This window comes from Cydia fagiglandana, chromosome 6 (assembly GCF_963556715.1).
Source record: "Cydia fagiglandana chromosome 6, ilCydFagi1.1, whole genome shotgun sequence".
NCBI lineage: Eukaryota > Metazoa > Arthropoda > Insecta > Lepidoptera > Tortricidae > Cydia > Cydia fagiglandana.
The window spans coordinates 1,234,826-1,261,291 of NC_085937.1; the positions used below are offsets into that span (position 1 = coordinate 1,234,826).

A 26,466-nucleotide genomic window follows, 5' to 3' on the forward strand; every position below is an offset into this window, starting at 1 on the left:
ACCAAGTACACTCCTTATTTGAAAGAACCTCATACTGTAGCCCCTCGAGAAACCTCCGACGGAAGCTCATTCCACAGCCGGAGCGTCCATAAAATTTCATTAAATTGTCGAAATTTACTCCACGTTGTAGACTACACGATATCCTTATTGATAAGATGACTGCGACAGATAGTAACGCAGCCGCATCACATAACCGTAAAACTGAGTAGACGGGCAAGTTAATTGGCGATGAGTTCGTCATTCGCTGCACCCAGCTGACGCGCCTAGAAAAAGGCAATGCCCCTGTAGATAACAATCAATGATTAAATGAGTCTGAGACATGTATGGAGGTATCAAGTGTGTATTCTTTATACTACAGTTCTAATATGAATTAAACACTATTGCCTAATAAATGGCGCTCCTGCGCTCTGCCGCAGGGTAAATCAATAAGGCCCCCCCCCACATCTGGCGTCTTTCGAGCGTCGGCGTCTAAAATTCTATGGCCGACGTCGACCCAACGTCGACGCAGCGTCGACGCAACTGCGCAGCGACGTCATTTTCCATAGCGCTGGCTAGACGCCGACAGACGCCGACGCTCGAAAGACGCTAGATGTGGGGGGGCCCTAAATAAATATTTGGGGACAACCTTACACAGATCGATCTAGCCCCAAACTAAGCAAAGCTTGTACTATGGGCTCTAGGCGACCGACGATATACATACGTGTATAGATTAATACATAGAAAACACCCATGACTCATGAACAGATATCTGTACCTATTCATCAATCATCACACAAATAAATGCCCTTACCGGGATTCGAACCCGGGACCATCGGCTTAACAGGCAGGATCACTACCCACGGCCAGACCGGTCGTCTTTAAGAAATATCCCGGCTTGCTAGCTGATATAAACTACAGGCCAAGGAATAACCATAAAGATAAAATGATGAAGTGGTAGTATGGTACTTAGTATTAGTAACTGTAAAGTCATCTTTAACCTCACACGGATGCTATTGACACAGTTGTGTAACTAAATAGTACCTATTGGCGAACGAGCACGCGCGGACAAAAACCTACAAGATGCGACATTTCGAGTTAGAGAGACTAATTTAATTTTATACAACTTGCAGTGCATCTCGGTCACACCAATAAATTTATGACGAAAGTGACGGCCGCGCCAAATCGCCTTTTTATACAAACGTAGTCCTCTCAGGATATTAATGACGGTATCGAAAATATTTTGACGCCACAGCTATGCTCCTTCGTTTGATTTATTATTATATTATTATTGTATTCATCATTTTTCTTAGGCTAGGGTTTTTATAATATGAATATAAAAGTAAAATATAAAAACACTTACAAAACAATAAAAAATACATATAAACACATTATAAAAAAACCTAACCTAGGGTGCCGCCAGCAGCGGGGCACGGCCCAAGCTACCGGTGGTCAGGGCTGCAGAGAGAGGAACCGACGTACTATCCTTATTATATTTATTATTATTCGTTGGTTAATTAATTACAACTTAGGAGCATCTAAAATTTCGTATGGATTTTGTTTTTCGCTCCTAATTTTAATAATAATCAAAAGATCTAAAAAACACAATCGAAAACATTTCTCTTCATTTGACTTCTTTTGAATTTTGTCAATATACATGAAATTATGCAAAAATATTTTTCATAACGACAATATCCATAGAGGAAAATGGGGACAACGTTTGTATGGAGAAGCGGTCGTCCTCTTTCCTCTTTATAAGTATAGAGTGATATGCACTGCGAGTAATATCAAATCAAAATCAGATTTTTAAAGATCAAGTTTAAGTACCTATACAAAATGGACTTCTTAGTGCGCTACAAGATATTCTAGTTGGTGCTAGATATCTCCAGATAATTTATCACAGCGAAAAACTGTTACTGTATGTTTTGACGCAAATTTAAACCCTATTCCCTTGACATAGGTTCCGAAAAAGAAACATACCTAATTGGAAATACAGAAAATATTTGTCACGAACGATCTCGCTTACTTCTTGGAATGTGCTGGGAATGCAATTGATGGTTGACGGATTAGCGATAGACACGCTATAATGTTGCGATACTTGCGATGCCTTCAAAGTCCGTCACAATGACATTGGGTTTCTATTGCTACTATTGCTCGCTTGTTGCCGGTCTTATATTAGGGATACTCTCCTACAATTGAGGGGGGATTTAAATCTTCTCGAGGCAGAGGTGAAGGGTTGGAGCCGGTGTAGCTTTATTTGACGTTCATAAGCGCATTGTAATATGCCTACATAAATAATAAACTATCTTTAGCTTAAGTCTAAAAAGATATCGATTGTATGATCTGTACCTTATTAGTAAAGGATAAAAGAAATGTATTATGTACCTACTCGTATCGCCCTACTAATATTATACTCGTAAATGCGAAAGTAACTCATTCTATCTGTTAACTCTTCACGCTTATAAACCGCTGTTCAGATTTAGTATGGGTATAGTTTAGATAGCTTCTACCCGCGACTTCGTCTGCGTGGGATCATGATGATGATGATTGGTAATAACTATTCCATTCCTTCCTCGAAACTCAAACTATTTCCATGCCAATTTCGTCTAAATCGGTTTAGGGGTTTAAGAATGAAGAGGCAACAGACAGACATATAGTTACTATCGCATTTATAGTCTTAGTAGAGATAATAATTAGGATTGTTCATTTTTTTTAGACCCCCATTTTTATTTTATTTTCTGAAAATATAGGTTAATTTAAGATACCAATTTGAATGATTTAGTAATTCGTGGCTCGGTTGAATATTTATAATTTATTGAAAATATGAGATACGACTTCTCGTAAATTACATGTCGTCGGCTGATTAGGATAATGCACAAGCAACAACAAGCATTAAAAAAATAGTTGTCATTGTCAATTGATTGTAATGTCACCTGTCGACAATGTCAGTGTCACGTGTTTCTATAAATAACAATCGTCTGGAATGGAAAACTCGTTTGTTTTGAATCATTAATTTCAAAATACCTACGCTATAAATTTGAGAAAGCTGATTCCAGAAATCTGCCTAAGTTATATAATATAACTTAGTTTTATTGGAGTATGTATCCATATAGCATCCAACTCCAACCATAACTTGGCTGAAATCAAGGGAGCAAAAATACAAATGTAAGTTACCTACATCATATATATTTTAACTGATTCGATTTGTAAGAAGATTGGATTCATAAAATCGTTACAAGCGTCCATTGCTAAAGGTAGCTTAGCACCCAGTGGGTGCTTTCTACCGGCTTGTCACCATTGTTTGGATATTGTACTACATACTTATATTACTATATTAGGAGCATGCCAATTTTGCTAATTATATCCTATTATTTCAGGTCATCGTGATTCCTATTTAGATACAGCTGTGAGATATGTAACTGCACTTGGGCCCAGAACAAAGTTGAGCATTTTGTATTGAAACAAACGTCATATTAATTATTAATCGTCGTAATACTTTACGACCGTAAATAATGCCTGGGAACAGAGTAAATAACAAACCATACACTTCTCTTCTGGATGGTCAACAAGAAGCCATCATTGTCAGATGCTCGTGCAGAACATGATAAACATACATTTAATGTAAAGTTACTATTTTTTTTGGAAACATATATAACATATTTCCCAAATTAATAAAAAAGTAGGTAAACAAAAACATGTTTTATTATTCACAACTCTTTATTAAGTCCTGTCCACCATGATATCAGCAGCTTGAACTGCAACATGTACCTGGAAATTAGAAATTATATCTTTTTAAAACAGTTTCAGGCTGAATATTGAGTATGGCTATGTATTCTTGTATATTCCTTCTTTCTAGTAGGCACCATCTCTGTTTAACGGTTTGCCTTTTGATACTCTGGCTACATTACCACAGAAAATAAATAGATACCACGACCCTACCAATAAAGTGAGCTTTTAAATACTTAATTGTAGTAAATTAATATTAATTTTATACTTACATCGACGTGATTCTCACAGCAATACTGTGTGTAACACGTGAAGTAGGTAGGTATTCCAAGTTTAATTCACGGCACCATCTTTCACGTCGTAGGTCTTCGTGGATTCGAACTATTATTTTTGTGAATTATTCCCACACATAGGAACAAGGTTTTTGATATATTATTAAGCAATGAAATCTACTGTTTAGGTATTAATTATAAATCAAATTGTAACAAACAAGCGCAGCGGTTTAACTGAAAAATTTTGTTATGACAATCGATGACAATGATAACTTTGACAATACGTGAGTGACGGATTTATTTACTATGGTTCGATAACTTTTATTATGCAATGACTTTACATTCAGCCCAGGAGAAGGTCAAACTAAGGTCATAAGGATATTTGTTGAAATATCTTCAATCCTCAATTATTATATCGCAGCAAATGTCGGAAACTGTTTAAAAACCTTATATCTCGAAATGGTTTTCGAAATAGAACATTTGAAAAAAAATGAACAATCCTAATTCTAATAGTTAGGATAGCGCTCATGAACCCAGGTAGTTTATATTGTTGTGAGAAATATTTAAAAACGTCGAACAGCAATCGCGAAAACCGAGGTGTAACATATTTCCAACAATCTTTTGTTTTCTTATCGTATGTGACTCAACAGGCGATAAGATAGTGTCAGTTATTCTAATTTAATCATATCTCGATTGCTGTGGGCTCTGAGAAGAAACGTTTATTTAAAATAAAACAAAAATCTTTTGAAACACATGAAAACATTAATAAAAAAATACGACATATTTCATATTAAAGGTCCTGGAACTAACTTTCATTTCAACGCCTGTTTTTCGATCTAAACCAATTTCGATTGAAATATGTATAATTTAGATAGGAGTTCCTTTGTAATGAAAAGTTACATGTAAACGTTTTTTTATGAAAACCTTTTGTGTAGTCGACGTAACTTAATAGCTTGTATAATTTAATTGCTTTATAAGTGTAGGTAGCAATGATCGTTGCTGATTGTTACAGATCGATTGCACTTGATCACGCCATGATTAATCGTTTCATCTGAACTTCTTTACTACCGGGTTTATTTACCTTAATTTGTAGGTAAAATTCTATACAAAACGAGTCTTTTAATTGCTCTTTCTAAATATTAATCCAAATAAAATAAAAAATTTGGAAATGAAACGTAGATACCTACGACAGTATTGTTTCTTTATTGTGAACTTAACTTGTCAATATCATACATTATTATCTTATTTATTAGTCGTATTTATGGACTAGGTAATATATTTCATGCGTTCCATCCTAATACCAAGAATATAAATTAGACTATTTTTGCAGTTTCAAAGGCACGCATTATCATTAACTAACTCTACTGGGTAGTGCTAATTGAATAACAATAAGTGCTCTGTTTTTCACAATCTCAGAACACGGGTTTAGTATTTTATCTTTATGTCTGGGTAACAGTATAATTTATATGTACATACATTTGCACCTGCGGAATTTTCCGTATGACGGATTTGGCCGCGTTGACCTTATTTACACTTTTTAGTATCACCACATTCTTGTCCTCCTGCCCTGTTCATTATTTCCTAATTGATTCCAACAATTTTTGTCAGTTACATACGTCAACAAATACCAAGAACAGCTTAATAAGAACGTACATTTCCAATAACTGATGGTGATGTATGATTGACAGCATTCCGCGGCTCCCGACTACTTGTAAACAGCCGGTTTTATCCGTCTGTGTATCCGTCTGTCACTCGTTTGAAGTATGCGTATCCTTTGTACGGTCAACACTAAAAATACCTAACATTCACGTTCCTGATATACCTATCTTAAAAAATCGTATTTGGTAAAATACCTTTCGCTAAAAAGTACGAGAAGCGAAAGCCGGTACAGAAAACGGGAGTTTACAATTAAGGAATGCAAATCGGTTATTTTTTGTATGGAAATAACCGCGGTTTCGGTTAAAAACCGATTATTTCCATACAAAAAATAACCGATTTGCATTCCCTATTTACAATATCCTATAAAGTTACCTTAAAAGTTCAAATATACTTACCTAGTCAACTTCAAAGGCCATAGTCGGATTTCCATAACTTAAAGCGAGGGAGTGTCGTAATAAAACGATTAATAATGAATTGTTACACTTTGTTATTATGCCATTGGAGTGGAATTGAACCAAGCTATGGTTCAACTCTAGTAACCCTCGGCCCCTAATTAACTTTGTTTTTTAGGGTTTATAATTAAGAGATCACACCTTTTAAAACAAAGTTTCCGCCGCGTCTGTCTGTTTATGTGTATGTATGTTCGCGATTAACTCAAAAACTACTGAACGGATTGTCACGCGATTTTCACATATCAATAGAGTGATTCTTGACGAAGATTTAAATGTAAGCTGGGCGAAGCCGGGGCGGGTCGCTAGTGTTATAGTGTTATTAAAGTGAATTGCTTAAAATTTTGAGCTAAAAGGTTGCGAAGATGTGTCGGATCTCAATAATTACATTTAACTATTCGCAACACTTAATCAATTTTGCTTTTCCTTATCCGGCAAGCCTAACAAAGTTTTCTTTTTTACAGATCCAAACCCAAGGCTCGTCACACCCAGCTGAACTGGCCCGGCACACGCGATAATAAACTTTATGCCCACGGGGCAGAGTCGTAAATAGACATGGTCGCAGTCAAACCGCTGGACTGGCGTTTCATGCATTGTTTAGTAACGTGAACGTGAAAAAGGTAAAGGTTTTGTGATGCTAATTGATTCATATAATCGACTCTTTTTTTGGATATTCGACATTGGTTAAAATGGTTAATATTTTATCCTTACTTGGTTGGCGCGGTGACCCAAAATGAGTCTTGGCCTCCAACACAAGAGCACGCCAATTTGATCGGTCCAGAGCGGTATCCCGCCAGCTTTCGCCGACGCCGAGCTCACGGAGATCTGCCTCCACTCTACTAATCTGCCCAACGGTATTTAGGACGACCAACAGGACGGCACCCAGTTCGCCCAATATTTTATCCTACATAATAAAGAAAAAAGGTAGTGAGAAAATATGATACCTAGTCCTGCAGTAAGCTCATTTAAAGGCTCGTGATTTGGGTACGAGACGAGGATTCATACCAATTCATAGCCGGAATTCATACCCCGGATCTCCAGCTTCTTAGGCAAATCCGCAGTCACAGGAAAAAACACTATTGCAAGTACAAAATATTGCACTAGGAAGTGAAAAACCTAAAGGCGTTTTTAAAATGTCACACGGTTATTAAGTTGTTAATATAGAAAAGTAAGTATGCATTTAGGACTCAGATTTTGTAAGAATTTATAGGTAACTATGTTCGCTATAAGCTGTATTCGGTTCGGCTAGTACCGAATCACATCATCATCATCAGCTGAGGTCTTGCCGGGATAGCAATTTCCATTTATTCACGAATCACGTCTGAATGTTTTCAATAATTGCCGAATCACAATATTCGACAGTGATTACTCGAATACACCTGTGGCCTATCCCACAAAACTTACAATTACAATTTTACAAGTGTCAAGTTACAAGTTTGTAATAATACAAATGTGCGTACCACAAGTAACAAATTTGTAGTGGAAAATTCTTACAAATATGTAAATTGTATCACAAGTCTACAATTTGTTGTATCACAAAACTTTACATACGCTACATATCTTTTCCGGAAAATGTACAAATTTGTAGCTGACAATTGTTTTGTGCTACAATAAATTGTAGTAATAATTATACATATATGTAGAATTGTACCTACAATTTAACAATTCTCTAAACGTGTGTCGCACCCTCTTGCTACAATTGCTACTATACGAATACTAGTAATTGCAGTAGTATCTTTATCATATTTAGCGATTCCAACTCTACCTACTACCTACTACGAAATATTTAGTTCAAGTAGCAGTGATAGTGATCCTAGGTGTCATGAATTTCATATATACCTACATATATAATCCCAATTTTACTTAGCTTTAATTTAATTTACGAAATACTCATATATACTTGACAAAAAAATGCATATACTCAAATTGAACTTATCTTCGTACGCCTTTTCCAATTTTGCCACAGAGTGTCCCTTAAGTATTTCCAATCTTTCTCCATTAAAATTTTGCGCTTTTTCCTTCCATTTGTTTTACATAGTGTGCGACAATTTATCACTAAATTTTAACTACTAACTACTACTAACTACTAACACTAAAGTTTTTGTTTTCATTTATGAGGTTTATAATATAATGGTCAGTTTAGCTTGCAAATCCATTGTAATGTCAGTTGGTATGTAAATGCTCGTAGATAGATCAAGATCACTATACATATAAATATAATTGATGTAATTCTTGCGTATTGCGTATAAAGTGAAACTACCTTCAACATTAAGGAAGCAAAATAAATTGTTAAGTAAGACATATTTTTAGTTGTAACATTACAATTTTTCGCTTGTATATTTACAAATCAACAATTCTACAATTATGTAGCTGTCGTGACATACCTTTATTCTTTGTGATACGCTTTAGCAAAAATGACATATTTGTATACTGCAGACTTGTAATGAATACATATTTGTAATTATTGTGGTACATTTTTTTGTTTACTATTTAACAATTTTGTCGAATTGTACACTTGTAAAGTTTTGTGGGATAGGGCACTGACGTCACACCAAAGTAATCTATTATAAACATATAAATAAACTAGAAAGAAACTAATTAGACCATTGCCAATCACTAACCCCGAGCAAGGTCGGACTTTTTAGCAGCTATTTTGACAATGGTTTGGCTCTAATTTGTTCACTCGGTCGGCTCCTCACCGATATAGCGCAATTGTTGAACTATGTGTTAAACTCAAAACATCTTCTTTTCCCACTCACACAGATCGTAATAAAAAAAAGATCTTGAAACAAGCAATTTTATTCGTTTCAATTAGCTTGGCCTGGAGTAGCAATGTACAAGTTGCAGAACATTCTCAAAAATTCAGTAACATTCTCGGGAATCACTGATTTAAACTTTCACGATTATTAAACATTATCAAACTGCACAACGGGACTTAATCGCGTATTTAAGTTTTAAGATTTACCTCCGACGTTTCGAGGACGGCGTTGTCCCCGTGGTCTCGGAGAAGACTCTTCTCCGAGACCACGGGGACAACGCCGTCCTCGAAACGTCGGAGGTAAATCTTAAAACTTAAATACGCGATTAAGTCCCGTTGTGCAGTTTGATAATATTCTCGGGAATTTCCGGAAACTTACACGAGAATTTAAATTAAATTTCCAATGAGAACATTCCCTATGGGAATTATCAAAAAAATGTACTATTAGTATTATTTTAATAAACTCGTAAATAAGACAGTCAGTTAAAATAATTGATAACGGCGGTGTCCAGCGACTTCCTGAATATTTTTTATGGTACGTAAAATTTAAGTTCCGAGAACATTCCGTATGGAAAATTTCGCAACTTTGGAAACTTCTCCTTGGTGCATTGCTAGTCTGGAGGGAGGGTCATAAGTTAACAATTTAATAAATATTCGATTTTAGCGCTTGTGAAATCTATTCTATCGTGACCGAATATCGCGCGAATATAATGATTGTACGAGAATCGCGGGAATTGCGAGTTCTACGAAATATATCACGTTTCTGAATAGTGAATAGTAAAATGATGATGACAACGTATCGCCTCTCCTTTGTTACTTATAGCAAATGAGTACAATGTTTGATAAATATTGATTCAACTGAATTCTGTCCTGCAGAGGTATCATGGTCGCAATTTTATCACCTGTCATGCCATGTGCCACTTACGCACTTACATATTTGTTAGAACGTGACAGGCATGGTGACAAATGATAAAGAGCCGACCATCTTAGTCCTACTGCAATTAAGTAAGGTCAAATGGATATTGGCCAATAACTTTAATATTTGAAAGATCATGAATGTTTTTCGAAATTACCCTTGATATACTAGATTTTCGTATGAAGTCTAAAAACATATCTTCTCACCTGATTATTATATTGTTAAAAAATACGAGGAAACATTAAAAATGTTATTTAAACAATGCTAAAGTTAGTTAAGTGGTATACAGATCTGTGACTGAGAGTCCAGATGTTCTTTGCTTATATTATTTTACTTATATGCTAAAGCACCATTATGATTCTCAAATAATACATAGAGCACAGCAACTTTTGGAAAATAAGGGTGCAATTAGCTACATATGCATGAATATTTTGGAAGATGTCAATCGAATATACCTAGCTACTTGTTATGGTCGCCGAATCAAAGGATAGGTTTGCTAGGCAACAAACATTATCTGATGCGATGAAAACCTAGAAAGGTCGAAGCTTAATTGCGCCATAACAAACATTCCGTTTTCCCATAATCAAAACAAATTACTGGAATACGTTAAGTGCTTGATTGCAGATATCTGTCCTCGTTAACACGATTAGATAACGCGGGAACATCAAACATTCGCTATTTTGTTGTTTCAGATGCCGCCGCCGCATCGGGACACCGTTTTAGCCATATCTCTCTTAATATGCTTAAGTATAATCTTAGGAGAAGCGAAAAAAGACACATATACACCCATCTGCCCAATAGGCTTTGACCTGGCTTACACAGGTTATGAAAAGCCGATCTGTTACCGACTGAAAGGCTCCGAAGCTTTTAAAGATATCTTCGAAGACTGCGCAGGAAACCTCTACACATCAGAGCTATACCATAGTCTTAACATCACAAAACCTAACGTAGAACTATGGTCCGGGCACAAATCGCTATATCCGGGGGGTCCTTTCATAGATTGGTCTTTCTCTCCGTCAATCGGAAAAGTTCTAACCAGTACTTATGACGTGAAGTATAACCCTTCTTTAGGTATAGACGAAGAGCTGTGTGTAGTGATACATCCTGTCAACAATTTCACAGCTGTAAGATGCACTGAGAAGCATTATAGATACTGCATGGTAGAACCCTATGAAGATACGTTATCAAAATGCGAAGAACTGACTGATTATTATAGGTTTTGGAGTCCAAAGGCTACTTGCCTGACTCCCGTTACAGTGAAAGGTGGGAAGGTTAGAGCAAGTTGGAGCCAAGCTCAATTATTATGTTCTAAGCGTGGAGGGTCGCTTCTACATCGAGGGTGGCGGTATGCCAATAATCCTTTGCTCCACATTAACAAGACAGACTGGATTGATCCTTTGGGCGTGGAGGCGACGGCGGGGGATGAGTTGAGATGGGTTATCGATGAAGATGGTAATGATAAAGTAAGTAGCCGTTTAAGAAGTATAACGCTCTTAAGATAGATGTCGCCAGGATTCCCTAAACCCATATGGTGGAAGGATTTGGTGGCTGGTTGAGGTCTTGGTGGCACAGATGGCAGCTTGGAGTATACATCCAGAAGCCGTGAGTTCAAGTGTCACCCAAGGCAGTAATTTTTCCACTTTCAAAATTATTCTAAGCTTGATAAAGTAGGTGTTCATGAAATATATGTAAGGCTAACCTATTCAAATATTGACAAATTTCTAGGAAACTGCCTCATCTAACTCTATTAGACTTATAATGGAGTTAGTGTTATACTTAGGTTATAGGGCATAGACTTTTAAAGGATACTATCCACACGGCCTATTTTAAGTACAGTCACCACACGGTATTGTTATGTTTTGTTATGTGTTGGAAATTTTAAAGCGTATCTAAGTATTGAACAACCAAATTTAGCTAGGACCCTAAATGGCGCAACAAACGCGGGCGTGATGATACATTAGACATTAACACAGTTTCCTGGCAGATATATGTGGATTTCCTTAAATTTATAATAATTTTCAAATTATTTCTTTTTTGCATTCAGTGCATTTACTTGAAAAAATCGTCATTTTTTCAGGTACCTGACTCAGAAAGTCTGAGTTTAGAGGTGGATGAATATTTGAGTAACAATTCATTGTTGGCGTTACGAGACAACGCCTGGCATCTAGTCAACAGCACTTACATATTCATGGATGTCATCTGCGAGAGGTCAATACATCTGAGGAATGTCAGTTTAAACCTTACTGTTGAAGGGTAAGTTAAATGTATATCATCCGTATCATCTGTGTATACTGGGCTAGAACCGCGAAAATCGAAGTTCGCAAATTGCGGGCATTTTTCTCTGTCACTCTAATTACGCCTTCATTGGAGTAAACGAGAAAGATCCCCGCAATTTACAAATTTCGGTTTTCGCGGTAGCCCCTCTGAACTTTAGTATTATTATTTTTTAACTGAGTATATGTACCTGTTTAAATAAATGTAGGTAGCTGTTAGAAAACGTGTAGACGATAATCGAATTTAAACTGTCGTGAGTCATACTAATACTAATTACTAACATTAAGTTAATTTTATTCACGTATTTTTAGTCACTCGTGCAACATGTATCGAAGAGCTTAGGTCTTCGTAGACGTACGCGGTGCCAGGCTATCTTGACCGCTGCTCACTCACTAGAGCAAGAGACCTAGGCTCTCCGAAGCATGTTGCACAAGTGATTAAAAATACGAGAGCTAAACAGTAAATATAGCTTCATGGTAAACGATAATTGTGACAACTTGTTTTAAGTCACTCGCGCGACATGTTTCGGAGAGCCTAGTTCTCCTTTCTCAAGCACTTACACTGCGAGCAACGTTCACGGCGGCCGTGTATCGCCCGTCGTCTTTCGGAGACCTAGGCTCTCCGAAACATGTCGGGCGAGTGACTTAAATTAAGTGAGTCTAAACCGTAAAATTATTCAATGATTAAAGTATGTCTCACAAAAGTTTAAATTCGATAATTGTAACTTTTCATATACGAAACAATGAAGGACTAGGTAGAAATTGATAAACTATACTACAAATTACCATACATTTCATAAGCCAGGAAACATTACATCAGTGATATTACAGCACTCCAGTGATACGTTAATCACAATATCGTGTAGGGTTCAGATGGCTTACGATCGATCACCTGTTATCTCTTTATTACCTTTCCCATGCTGGGGAAATGTGCATGGACATTTATAAATCACTGTTTACCAGAGTACGAGGAATTTCATACATTGGCACGTCATTTCTTATTTCTATCGCACAATCCTGTCCCGTCGATGATGGCTTCGGTCAATGCACACAAGAAAGCCAATAGCAATAGCTTGTCTATGTGCCAAGAGAGGGGGAAACGGAGCAAGCAGCATTTATTTAGGTACCACAAATTATAAGTTATTTATTATTTCAGAGACCATGTTATCCTTTCCGTAAACGACTCGGTCGACGAGTCCAACATCCACTGCTACACCGACGCCATCTTATATTCCCCGACCAACATCAGTAAGATAGCCCTCGACGACAACAAGTACAGACTGAAGACCGTGTCTGACGGCATGTACTGGTGCATTCACAGGGATTCCAGAAACTTCCGGGTGTCCCAGTCCAATAAGGTACCTAATCTAATAAAATATGGTTGCTAAACTATAGTCAGACCGTGAAAAGTCTGCAGCGGATTTGATAGCCCACGCAGTGCAAGTGTCATTTTAAACGTCAAACTTCTATGAAATTATGACGTATAAATAACACTTACACTGCGTGAGCTATCAAATCCGCTGCAGACTTTTCTTGGTGCGACTATAATAGGATAGTGTGGACGAATCAAACAAGTACTATGATATCAAAATAAAGAGCTTTGAAGGAAAACTAACAATGATATGCCACTATAAGGTCTTATTTTAGTGATAATAGTGATGCAAGAATTTCTAAGTGCACTGCAGCAGGTGTATTTTTAGTTATTTATTTAAAAGGTTATGTAAATATGTCTAATTTCGAAATTTACTTTCATTATTTCTTTGTACTTTTCGTTGTCAGGTCCTCTTCGTCCGCGAGAAACACGTTGAAAACCTCTACGCTATCAAAATAAGACTGAGAGGAAGATACAGATTCGAAAACATCGACAAGCAATACAGAATCTGGGAGAGAAAAGTCAAAGAATACATCTATTATAGAACAAAGTACGTGGAAAGATTCGGAGAGATCACCACCACTAATGGCCATGAGGCTGAGGGACTCCTTCAAAGTTACAAAAGATCTACTGGAGATGACTCTGGTGAAGGGTCTTTTAAAGAGACTGATGTTATATACATGGTGAAGATAAAGAGATTGTTTCTGGATGGAAGGACTGTACTACTCCATGTGCAGTTGAATCCGACGATGAAGGTCGTGCCTCCAGGGTACTGGGAGGGTTTGGAGGTGATGTACATGAGACCGGCGTTCTTTTGTGCTGGTGATGGGTTGCCGGGGATTAAACGAGTGGCGTTAGGTAAGATATCATTCTATAGTATTTTATGCAATCGTGATATAATGATAAGATTGAAACATGAATTGTTGACTGCAATGTAAACGAAACTTGGTTAAAAATTTACTGTTAGGTACTTATCTCAAATCATATCGAACTATTTATTGGGTACTTAATATTATGTTTTCTTAGTTTATCGGCTATAGATAAGATCGTCTTTTGACAGAGCTAACTTTTAAATTGTACTAGATACTTAAATTCTTTGCATCTTGGAATTTACCTACTACGACATGAGTAATATTTTTTAAAACAATGGTGAAAGGCACGGCACAGTTGATTGGCTTTTTCTGTAAATATGTATAGTACATCATTTTGATGAATCTATGAGTATGGTACTTGCGCCTAATAAGGCCCACTATTAATTTAATTTTTTATTTTTTTCATTTTTGATATGAACTTGCAATTTTGTCTATGGTACTAACCAAACATGGGCGAGAAATTTAAACTCATTTACACTTATAAAAGTATGAAATTTTGAAATTGAGCAAGCTTTAAAACTGGGCCTTATTAGGTGCAAGTACCTTATATTATGGCGTTCACGCGGAACATTTGAAAGATAGGTCTAATGGCACATTGTGTATTAAGCAAACAAACAAGAATTGTTGTCTAAACAAGAATTTATGAACGAGTGTGAAATTAACAGGAAAAAAGGGAAATAAATAAAAATTCCGCCTAATTCCCTACGTAGCTACATCGTACATTACAGCCCTAGATCAAAATTTAGGATATACGGACCGGGTCGCCTACGTGTAAAAATGTAATACTTAACATCATTTACGAGCAAGTGTGATGAAAAATAATATTTGTGTTGCAAACATGAAACTCATCCAATTATATATTATAATAACTGCAGCATGGATTAATTGCGCCAAATTATCTCATTGAGTTCCGAGTATCAAGTTCAGAGCAGCAAGGGTCAGATGCCGCGCAAAATTATATTACCTACCTCTCTATCACTTTTAAGGCGCAGTAGCTTCAGGCCAGCAGAGTTTTTAAAAATCATAGCGCTTTTTGCATCACATACGGTTGCTAAAGATTTAATTAGCAATTTTGTAGGCCCTAATTTTTTGACTTCCGCTCGATAGCAAAAAATAACGAAAACAGATTTTTATTTTTTTATTTTATTCATTTGGAGATCCAACAGCTATGACATTAACATAGAAATTATAGTGGATACAGGAGGCCTATTATAGGAACTCACAGGTATTGACATAATACTAAGCTATAACCCGTTACCCCCTAAAACCCTAAAATTTATCATAAAATTGAGCCTAAAAGCAACTTCTCATTTAATCCATTTCACCATAGGTATAGTTTGATCATCCCATACATAATAAAATAGCTGACAAAGTGAAATATAATGCCACCTTAAGCGCACGTAATCGTGCTCATTACTTACGGCCCGATTCTATCTTTAAGATACGTCAGTTAATAGATCTAGAAAAGATATGGATTAGATATGTCAGTGTCAAAAGTGACGTTTCTTCAAACAAAACGACCGGTCTGGCCTAATGGGTAGTGACCCTGCCTATGAAGCCGATGGTCCCGGGTTCGATTCCTGGTAAGGGCATTTATTTGTATGATGATACAGATATTTGTTCCTGAGTCATGGTTGTTTTCTATGTATTTAAGTATTTATATATTATATATATCGTTGTTTGAGTACCCACAACACAAGCTTTCTTGAGCTTACCGTGGGGCTCAGTCAATTTGTGTAAAAATGTCCTGTAATATTTATTTATTTATTATTTTATTTTTATTTACTTTTGACACTGTCACATCTAATCCATATCGTTTCGAGATCTATTAATTGACGTATCTTAAAGTTCGAATAGGGCAGTAACTTGTTTTGTTTAGTCGTCAATTAACGCTCTAGATCTTGATTACTTATACCTAGGTATGGCTAAGTGGAGAGAGATCAGCGCTTAAATCTAATTTGTTTATATCTTTCAAGAGTCTCAAGCTAAATGAGCATAAATGGAATATTTTAGTATAAGAGCGTTCATAATCATCATAATCATAATTTATTTGATTCTTGAATGCAGCACAATAAAGATGTAATAAAACAATTCTTTTTCAGCAAATCCTGTCCTTATGGGCATAGAAATGACTTATAACTACGACTAGATTCTTATGGCCTATAACCATCATCATCATCATCTCAGCCTATATACGTCCCACTGGCTGGGCACAGGCCTCCTCTCATGTGCGAGAGGCCTATAATGCAGCATGCAAAAATAATATGCGGCATGTAGTTTAAATATTATTTCAACGAGTAAAAAGCATTTTGTACCAAAAATCACAACAAATATTTAACGTTAAATGTTGTATACACATTTAACATTGGACAATCTAAATATAAGTCTAAAGATTACACTCTAAACTAGGGCCTATAATAGGGTAGGTACCTACTTAAACTGCAAAACGTAATTCAAGACCAAAAAAAGTAAGAAATGTTGCCACTTTTTTACTAGCGCGTCTTGTATTTACCTACGTACAAATAAGTAAATAAAAGTACTTTTTTAAATAGTAGGAGTAAAATTACTAATTAATAAATTATCTTAGCGTGATTATTTATCAAAATGAATTTACTATTTTACAAACAAGTTATTGCAGTGGCAACATTTTCATACTTTTTTTGGTCTTGAATTACGTTTTGCAGTATAGTTTATAAATATCAATATATCTATTGAAAGGATAATTAATCTATAGTAGGCAAGTTTAACCCATATTCAAAGAACTTCGTAATAAGTTTCCCATTTTCAGTTTCCCATAATTAGGTTTAATGACTATAGGCACCATTCATATTCTTTTTACAACACTTTTTTGCTTTGCATACTAATTTGTCATTCCCGCTGTGTTTTAATCACCTTTAGGCAGTAACTTTTTTATTCCTCACTTACCACGCAAATGATATACGTGTATGATCTCATGGAAATATTGACTTTTAAATGAACCTGTATCATCATGGTTTACTCTTAGACCTTGAACTCATTACAAGCCTTGTACGTAAAGGACTACTCACGTGCGACGTTGGTCGGTCACGTAAAAAAATATCCACAGTTTACTATTAATAGCAAAAAAAAAACAACTATGTTATACTTAATAATATGTCTTTGATCCGTGTGCGAATGCCTTCCCTTATTAGAGTTAGACCAAGAAAAGTCTGCAGGCTTTTGATAGCCCACGCAGTGCAAGTGTTATTTTAAACGACAAACTTCTATGAAATGATGACGTATAAATAAAATCGCTGCAGACTTTTCTTGGCCTAACTCTATCTATGTCAGGTGCCACGCTCGAACTTACATAACTAAGTTCATGTTGGCGACCACGATGACAGATGGTAAATTCTTGACCATTTTAGGCTGGCTGCCTTGTAATGTATTAACTTGTAGAATGTAATGGAGTTTTTTCAATCGTTAGCTAAGTTTTGCGGGGTGAATAGGTCATACCTACCTGACCAACTTTTACTATGGATCCAATCCCGAAAACTCGAAAAAATTGTAGGCTCTCCGTCTCCTGACATCAGCCAGAATCTCTAAGGCTATTATTTTTCCATGATAATTTCTCATTGTATGAAAATAAAAGGCTTAGTTAGTTTTTGTATGCACTTAATTTTAGGCACTCTGTGTTTTCAAAAACCAAAGATAATTCATGCCTGACTGTCTATCTATCGCTTTCCAGGCCAGTCCGTGATCACCACCGGCTGCCGGAACCACACCTGCACGGGAGACTTCAACACCGGCGTCTCATTTGTCATCACCCAAGCCGACGACTGCTCCATGCCGTCAAAGACCGTCACCACCAAGGATACTAACATTACTGTTTTCATGCCGACAGCTGAGCCGAAAACTACTACAGTTGTGAGTATTATTCTAGACCAGTGCACCCGCACACACAAGTGTGTTACTTACCCGCTCAGTTTTAAGATGCTCAGTCCGAAGTAGTGTTGGTTAAGACTCGAACCCTTTGAGGCCTCTGCTTCAAGACTCGACTCAGTTTTAGAGACTCTTATAATTAAGTCTAAACTCGAGTTATTTTTAACTTGTTAGACGCCCGAGTCTTTTGTAGAGACTTGAGTCCTTTTCAGAGAACTCTTGATTATTATTACAAAAAAAAATCAAAATGCAATGTCTTTACTTTATGCAAAATTCGTGAATTCGGTACACAAATCATACAATAACGCCTAATTTCGTTACTGTTATTTAGGAAAAACCTATAAAATTGTTGACGGAGTCTTTATTCGGAGACTCGAGTCCTTTTGAGTTGCTCTTAAAAAAGACTCAACAAAGGACTCGACTCGGGACTTTAAAGACTCAGAAGTTTTTTTAAGTGCCGAACCTCGTAAAAACGGGCTCAGTTGACTCGAGTTCTTACCAACACTAGTCCGAAGACGTTCAGTTTGTCATCGCCCAATACAAGCCGCCTGTGATTGTCACCAACCTGCCTGTGATCTACGATGTAGCAGTCGACAGGCCCACGCCATTCTGACGCTACATTGCTGTGAGTTAATTAATTAACGTATGTATACTTGGCACCAAACACAATCGATGAAGTGATTGTTACACAGTTATATAAACATGATAGTCGCTATTTGGTTACCTACCTATGATTAACTTATAACTAACGCATGCTTCGTAAATCAATCATATCGGTTTAAAATAAAAATGAAACTGCCATAACGCCCATAACAAATATTAATATTAGAATAGAATAGAGTAGAAATATTTTTATTTGTGAGCACAAACACAAGAAACAATATTCTTATCAATATTGCTTTGCATGGCAAACTCACTTCCAAAACATTACAATGCAGGATACATGCTATTAACAAAATGCCTTTTAATACTTCAGGAGTGTTTTAGACAGTTCGTTACAAAACCAAAAGGGCCTGTCACCAAGGGCAGATTTTTTAAAACATAATTATTGTAGAATTTTGATCAAATATAAATTTGGGCCTTATTGAATACAAGTATACAACCCAAAATTTTGTCTTATTTTCTTGGATAGTCCCTACACAAAGATTGTTTTAAACATGTGTTGCATCGGATTATACATGTCTATAAAATATGGCTTTAAGATATTATTTCTACAACACTCCAGTTTTATTAAAAGTCTGCCATTATTTATCATGCCCACTAACAATAACCAAACAATTATAGCTTAGCGATGGCATGGAGAGAAATCAGGATGACAGTCTCGAATCCACTCAAAGCACCCGGTGTACCGAAGAAGTCACAACCGCCGAACCTACAGAATTAACCACATCATATAGTAATGAAGTGACTACGGAAGAAGTGGCTACTACAGAACAGGTGTCTACGGCCAGACCTATCATTCCAACGTTCATCCCACGGCCACCCTCCACTACACCTGAACCGCCGACACCTGAACCGACTACTACTACTACTGAGCGACCTCTTCTACCGGTAAGACAAAGGAGTCAATTCGAACGTATAGTTTACATCAAAATGATATCTGAATTATAGCATTTAGTTATCACTCGCGCATGCGTTTCACTCGTACCGTGTGTAAACGGGCGAATGATGACAAATAGACATCATTTAGATATCATTTTGATGTCATAATGTAAGTTTGAATTAGCCTCAAAGGTGAACCAGCTTTCTCAGATGTACTGAAAATGATTGATCTAAAGATTTGCATTCAAGACAAAAAAACGGTATTTTATAAATCTACCTACAAAAAATCGGATCAGACAATAAGTATAGAGAAGATAAAAATAATGCAATGAAATAAATCCAATAACAATAACATTATCCAGATTTGAAGAGTTGCCATCAGATACATCGGCGCGGCCGGTGGCGGCGGCAAAATATCTGAACAAGCACTTTAACGCCTTGTAACCTACCTATACCCATACTACTACTACCTTAGCACCTACCTACCATGCACCTAGCCGTGTTGGTATACTATTGACCTATACGCGTTGGCAGATATTTGTGAGCGCCTTAGCCACTCCCATATAACTGATGGCGACTGCACCATCATAATTATACAAAGACATATTAGGTTACCTGCAGCTGAATTCACCTACTCAATAGTTCTCTTACATTTCATTCATGTCAGTCGTGGTGAATAGATTTTAATTTTAATATATCAACCATAATCATAGGAGTGTTTTCTTTTTGATTTTTTTGGTTTACATGTTCTACATTCGCCTCTCTTGCATGATCAAATTGCATGTAAAACATAACTATATACATCGCTCTGCAAAGCTTATTAAATAAATAAAAAAATCTAAAAATATCATATCTAATTAAAACTATTTTGGTAAGGGTATACTTATTAAATGTTGAAGTTTTTCAAGGTACATAGTGTGCATAACGAAATACTCGCAAAAAGTACCAAATTGCGAAATTACGTATGCACTATAGTTAGACCTGATTAGACGAAAGAAAAGTCTGCAACGTTTTTGATAGCACATAACTTTAAGAACTAACTTCTATTGAGTAAGTCCTCCCTTTCGGTTTTAGAGAAGGGACTGGGAAAGGACAAAGTGACATTTAAGGAACGGTGCCTTAATGCGCCCTAACTAACTAATGTGTTTAATCATAAAGAAGATAATGCCTTAAACGCTGGTAGAGAATGCCTTAAGGCATTAAGTCCGCCATTTGTACTTATTTATATAGTGCAATAAAGTTTAAATAAATAAATAAATAAAGAATACCTTTAATTGTAATTGAAATAACATATAATTGACGTTTCTAATGCCAAAATGTTTTCTATACGATTTTCAGGAAGAACAGTTACAGCAAGTGTTGCACGACTTGGAAGCAATAATCAATAATGACACCATTTCCATTATGATGGACACCGCCAGCGACGCTGTTGAGCAGGTAATTTCAATTGTCTAGTAACTTACTGAAGCCTATCTGTCGTTTGACATTTTAGATGATGTCTTTTATAAGATAATAAAATAAGAACCCTAAATCACAACAACAAAACTAAAAAACAAATAATAAAAGAACAATACAAAAATACTTAAACAAAACATCAAAATATAAAAAAGTACCTACCCTTTGGGTCACATAATAATAGGTGGTACATTTTTTGTCAGGATTTAAATGAAAAAGACATCAAACTCATATTTCTGATTTAAACATTGACGGGTTATATGCTTTTCGTTCATTTACATACTGTATAAATGAAGCCCACTTTTGTTTTCTTGTAATATTCACTGGAATCAAAGTCATTAGAAGTTTTTAAAACTATATTTTTTAAGTATCTTTATATTTCAGGTGGATGCACTCCTGGATATGGAAGATGAATTAGAGATCCCCGGTCAACTGCTTCACCTGGTCGACGAACTGGCCGCCAGAGTCGACCTGAACGGTTCCCATCAAGCGCAGGCCATCGCCAACAACATAGCCATGCTTATGGCTGACTCGAGTCCGGAGAGTCCGGTGAAAGGACTCAGGATAGCTGCCCAGGGTACTGGGGATGAGGTGTTCTCTGCTGATGCCTTTGAGATTATTTCCGGTAAGTTTTTTTCCAAGCCTTGCCAACCACATCCCCATGTTAATGGCCTATGTGAATCTAGTAAAGGGACTGAAGATTGGAATGAGGTGTTTTGTACTGAGATTGTTTTAAGTGAGTTTATGCAGAAGCCATTAGCTAGTCAATGCCATAGTAGTAGCATATCAGCAGTTGTAGCAAATTTCTGTCATATTTGCCGCCAAAACAAAATGGTGACAAAAAAGTTGAATACTTCCAAGTTGCTCACACTGTGATGCTATTTTCTGTTATTTATCGAACTGTAAATCAAAATGAATGAGAATTGAATACCTGTGTCCTCGCTATTTGAACATATGTGATCTACACGTTATACCAAAAAATATTAAGCTATAAGTAGATTCTCTAGGATTGGAACTTGCTCAATTTTGTCTTTTTTCAAATTACAGAAGAAGTGAATGCCACCCACCTATACGTCGATGAGAGCGAAGCAGTCGTTCACCTTCCAGAATCAGTCACCAACTCATCCCGTCGCATTAGCTTCGTTGTGTTCCGAAATGACCGCGCCTTCATGTCTAGTCATGGGCTCTATTCTGTCAATAGCAGAGTCCTTAGCATCAAGATTGAAGATCTCACCCAGTTTGCTGATGGGGAAGTAAGTTATCTTCTATCTCTCAATCTCTCTAAGATCATACTTATCACTCCTTTTTGAACTTTCGATTTCTGTTTCTCATTTTCTTCTCCCCAATGAAGAGTACAGCCTACAGTTTAATTTTTTGCTCATATTACAGGCCACACCCGGTATATCTCTTACTTCCTCACTTTACCTGTCTAATTTTTTATTTTGGGCTTATTTTACTATATAATATTCTTGCTCATAGTCACTACAATACAAAAACCTTTACTGTTTCTAATTCTCATTTCAGGTAATAGATATCCATCTCCGACCATTAGCAGGCGACCTTGAACGTAACCAAACCCGCAGCTGCGCCTACTGGCACTTCCTCGACGACAACTCCGGCTACTGGTCACAAGATGGCTGCACTTTCATCCCGTCCTCCCAATCCGGCCAGCTGGACACCTGCCGCTGCGACCACCTCACCCACTTCGCTGAGGTCCTGGTACCTAAGACTGTCTTCTCAGAGCGAAACGAAGCGGTTTTAGAAGTACTTTCCATCATAGGATGTGTTCTATCTATCTTTGGGCTACTTTGCGTTGGTATAACAGCAGCTATATTCAGGTCCTGGAGAAGAGACTTCAGTAATAAGATTTGGTTGCAACTCTGTATTGCAATCTTCATTCTAATAGTCTGTTTCTTAGTTGTAGTGTTCGCCCATTTCGATCACTACGACGTTACATGTTTGTTAGTTGGTGTCCTATTGCATTATTCCGTTCTAGCATCGTTTTGCTGGATGCTTGTGGCAGCTGTTTTGTCATACAGGAGACTAGTTTTAGTTTTCACTAGGGATGCGTCTCATAAGTTGTTGAGAGCTTCGGCATTTTCTTGGGGGACTCCATGCGCTATAGTAGGGATACTTCTTGCCGCTAGTCCACATGCCTATTCAGGTCAGTTTGAGGAGATGTCTCCCAGTTCAAGCTTCTGCTATCCATCCGGACTTGGACTTTGGTTGACGGTCTACGCGCCTATAGCTATCATGTTACTCGCAAACTGGATGCTATTTGTTCTAATAGTTCGTTCCGTGTTTGCTTCTAGAAGGATCCAAAGACACGGCGATTCTAATGAAGCCTTAAGATGTGCTTCGGTCAGCTGTCTCTTGGTCTTCCTATTCGGTTTACCCTGGATTTTCGGTCTATTTGCTTCAAACATTGTCGCGGCGTATCTTTTCACGTTGACTGCGACTTTCCAAGGTTTCGTTCTCTTTATTTTCTTCGTGTTGGGGAATAAAAAGACTAGAGATTTGTGGTTGAACAAGCTGAAAATCAAGCAGACCCAGAAGATACCGGTCACGTCGTCAACTTATACTAATAATAAGAGCCAGAACTCTGGCTCGGAGTGGAGGAAAGGACGGTCAACTCCTGCCACTATTGAAGCTAACGCCTCCAAGCCTAGGTCACTCTCTTCTCCTGATGAATCCAGGTTTTCTTGACAGAGATGAGAAATCAAAAAGTTCACAGAAGTTATCTTTAGAGGACCTTGCCAGTTCCTGTCCTACCTCTGCGTATCCAAAATCTTCTTTTGGTAACTTTTTCCTTTGAAAGTTAACTATAAGATGTATCGTCTCGAAAAATTAACTCGATCGACTTGTATTCGTGTAAATTCTAGATTGTAAGTGACTTCAGTATTAATCTTATTTCGTTGGCTTTATGTTATTCGCCTTAAAGAAGTGTGATTGAAACCATTAGCCAATCAATGGACATATAGGTAAACACAAAGTTAATTAAACACGGCCATCTCTTAACGAAATTAGTTTTTTGATAAAGCGAAAATTGAAGCATAAACTTCCTATAACAATTTTTAACTCGCAGCAGTCGCAACCGTGTGGAATACGGGTAAATACTGTTTTTGACAACGGGCTGGGGTGGAAGTGTTTTTTTTCAAAAAGAGACTGCAAAGAGTCAAAGAGAGACTGGAAACGTTGCGAGTTCGAATTTCGGTAGCAACGGTTTTTTTCCGGTTTTCACAGACACGCTCGACACGCGTAATTACATTCATGTACGACAAGAAAACCTTGCACAACCTTAATTGTTTGGATGTATTATGTATTGTATGTAGGATGTAGAAATATTTCATAAGTCTTTATCTAGTCTGAAAATGGTTTTAGCTGTTTCATTTTCGTAACTTTCACTTGTTTTAAATTTTCTTCGTTCGCAGCAAAGAGTTACCAAATATTAAACTATTTATAATTAAAATTCGTATTAGTTGTTAGGTATTAAATGCAATTACCTATTCAGTATTTTTATCAATATTAAGGGGAAAAGTTTCTTGTAAATACACATTTTTGTAAACATTAGTTTTAAACATTTAAATGTAAGAGAAATGGACTGTACAGACAGAACAAACTATTAGAATATACGGAAATATTTATTTAAACTATAAAGTTAATGGTTAGATGTAAGAATTGAGGCATTTAATGTTGTAATTGGAATAAAGTTGTACCATTTACTTTAATAGTGTTTTATTTATTAAATCCTACCTAATTATACCTAGTCCCTATACCCTGTAGTAGCGTATCTATTACAGATTTTACCAGTGGCGGATTTGCCCTAAGACCTATATAGGGGCGGCCAATCGTGACAAAAAAATGAGAAAGGGCCGGCTGGTACTTCAAGGCCTGGGGTGGCAGACTGCAAATCGGCCACTGTTATTTATGTATAATTGCATATCGTAGTCTTGTAGTCCAAGTCTCTCTTGAATACATGCAGTTGAAGGATGATTCTTTAAGGGGCAATAGGGAATATTACGCAAAACTCTGCTACTACCACTATCCATTCCAATATGGGGGTACTGCCGCGATACAAAATCGAAATTTCGAAATCTAACCTCTCTGTCACTTTTGTATATTCGAGCGATAAAGATGCAGAAAATTAATGTCATATTTTATTGTGTGAAAACTTATCAAAAAACAGTTTAAGGCACAGAATACAAAAAAGTGAAGGAGTCAGTGTAGTAAAATAGCATGTGACGTACCTATTTTGGGAATAACCATTGTAACAGTACGAATAGAGTAGGGTACCTTTTTCTGACCGCAAAAACGCGTACATGCGGGATGACTCAAGTTAGTAATTGCACCTTAAATGTAATTTAAAAACTTACTCGTACTTACAAATATTGTTTAAAATGTATACGATTTGAAAATTCGATAAGACCTACGAGTATAAAATTTTTAGAATCTATCACGTTGTTTTCTTTATACTATACTGTAGGTATAGTGTGTAGGCTTAACCCTGCACGTAATACATATTATTATTTTTTATAAAGTTCCGTGGTTAATTTTAAGTGAACCCTAACGAACACTGATTATGTCGACTACGAATTAGATAAGACCAGATAACTGACAGTGTTCGAAGGTGATAGCAAGAAGTGGGTGTGCGAAGAACAAATGATTCACAGTAAGTATTTAGTTAATAACAGTTATTTATTCTGTTAATAGCATAATAATTACTTTGGCTATTTAATGTAATTTATCAGGCGTGATAGGTATTTCACCTTGTTTCGTAAATGTCATTGGAATATTGTCGGTATATGAATGAGTTAGTGCGTCAGACTTAGCTTGAAAGATGAGTTAGCAAGTGGAAACCAAAGGTGTAAGAATGGATTTTACTATTAAGTTGTGTTTGGTGTTTGTGCACGTGTAGACTGCGTTATAAAATAATTTTTAATTGAAATTCTATATTGTGTTTCTTGTGATATAACATTGGAATCAACTGTAAGTGTTGTTCTTTTAAATTAATGCCGAACTACTGGCGTAAAGTATTTATAATCGACTATGGTAAAGCCATGCTTATGATTTAAGCATGTTGATGGATATATTGGATATGTAATTTTATTTACATTTCTGTTGGTCGACTGTATTATCGACACTATAGCATCCATCGTCAAGGTGATGACTGATGACAATAGGTACATCATTTCATTTCGAATAGGTAATACCTATCGCTAAATTAGTGCCAATATATAAAGCTATAATAATATTAAATCGTAAATAGTACCATATTGATCCCACTTCAATCTTCATA

General features: G+C 36.5%; 1 protein-coding gene across 2 annotated transcripts in view; it reads left to right on the forward strand.

Annotated features, from left to right (window-relative positions):
* The window catches only part of LOC134664918 (uncharacterized), a 45,034-nt gene extending 20,136 nt beyond the window's left edge, over positions 1–24,898 (forward strand). The window contains exons 2-12 of one of the 2 annotated variants that reach the window (XM_063521639.1): positions 6,547–6,702; positions 10,449–11,219; positions 11,834–12,009; positions 13,186–13,387; positions 13,809–14,259; positions 17,980–18,158; positions 19,458–19,724; positions 21,054–21,152; positions 21,555–21,795; positions 22,218–22,423; positions 22,695–24,898. In XM_063521639.1, the coding sequence (XP_063377709.1) occupies positions 10,449–11,219; positions 11,834–12,009; positions 13,186–13,387; positions 13,809–14,259; positions 17,980–18,158; positions 19,458–19,724; positions 21,054–21,152; positions 21,555–21,795; positions 22,218–22,423; positions 22,695–23,876 (3,774 nt within the window). In that variant the 5' untranslated portion in view covers positions 6,547–6,702 and the 3' untranslated portion in view covers positions 23,877–24,898. The remainder of the gene's footprint in view (positions 1–6,546; positions 6,703–10,448; positions 11,220–11,833; positions 12,010–13,185; positions 13,388–13,808; positions 14,260–17,979; positions 18,159–19,457; positions 19,725–21,053; positions 21,153–21,554; positions 21,796–22,217; positions 22,424–22,694) is intronic. The other variant, XM_063521640.1, reaches the window with a different exon arrangement.
* Positions 24,899–26,466: the final 1,568 nt, after the last annotated feature.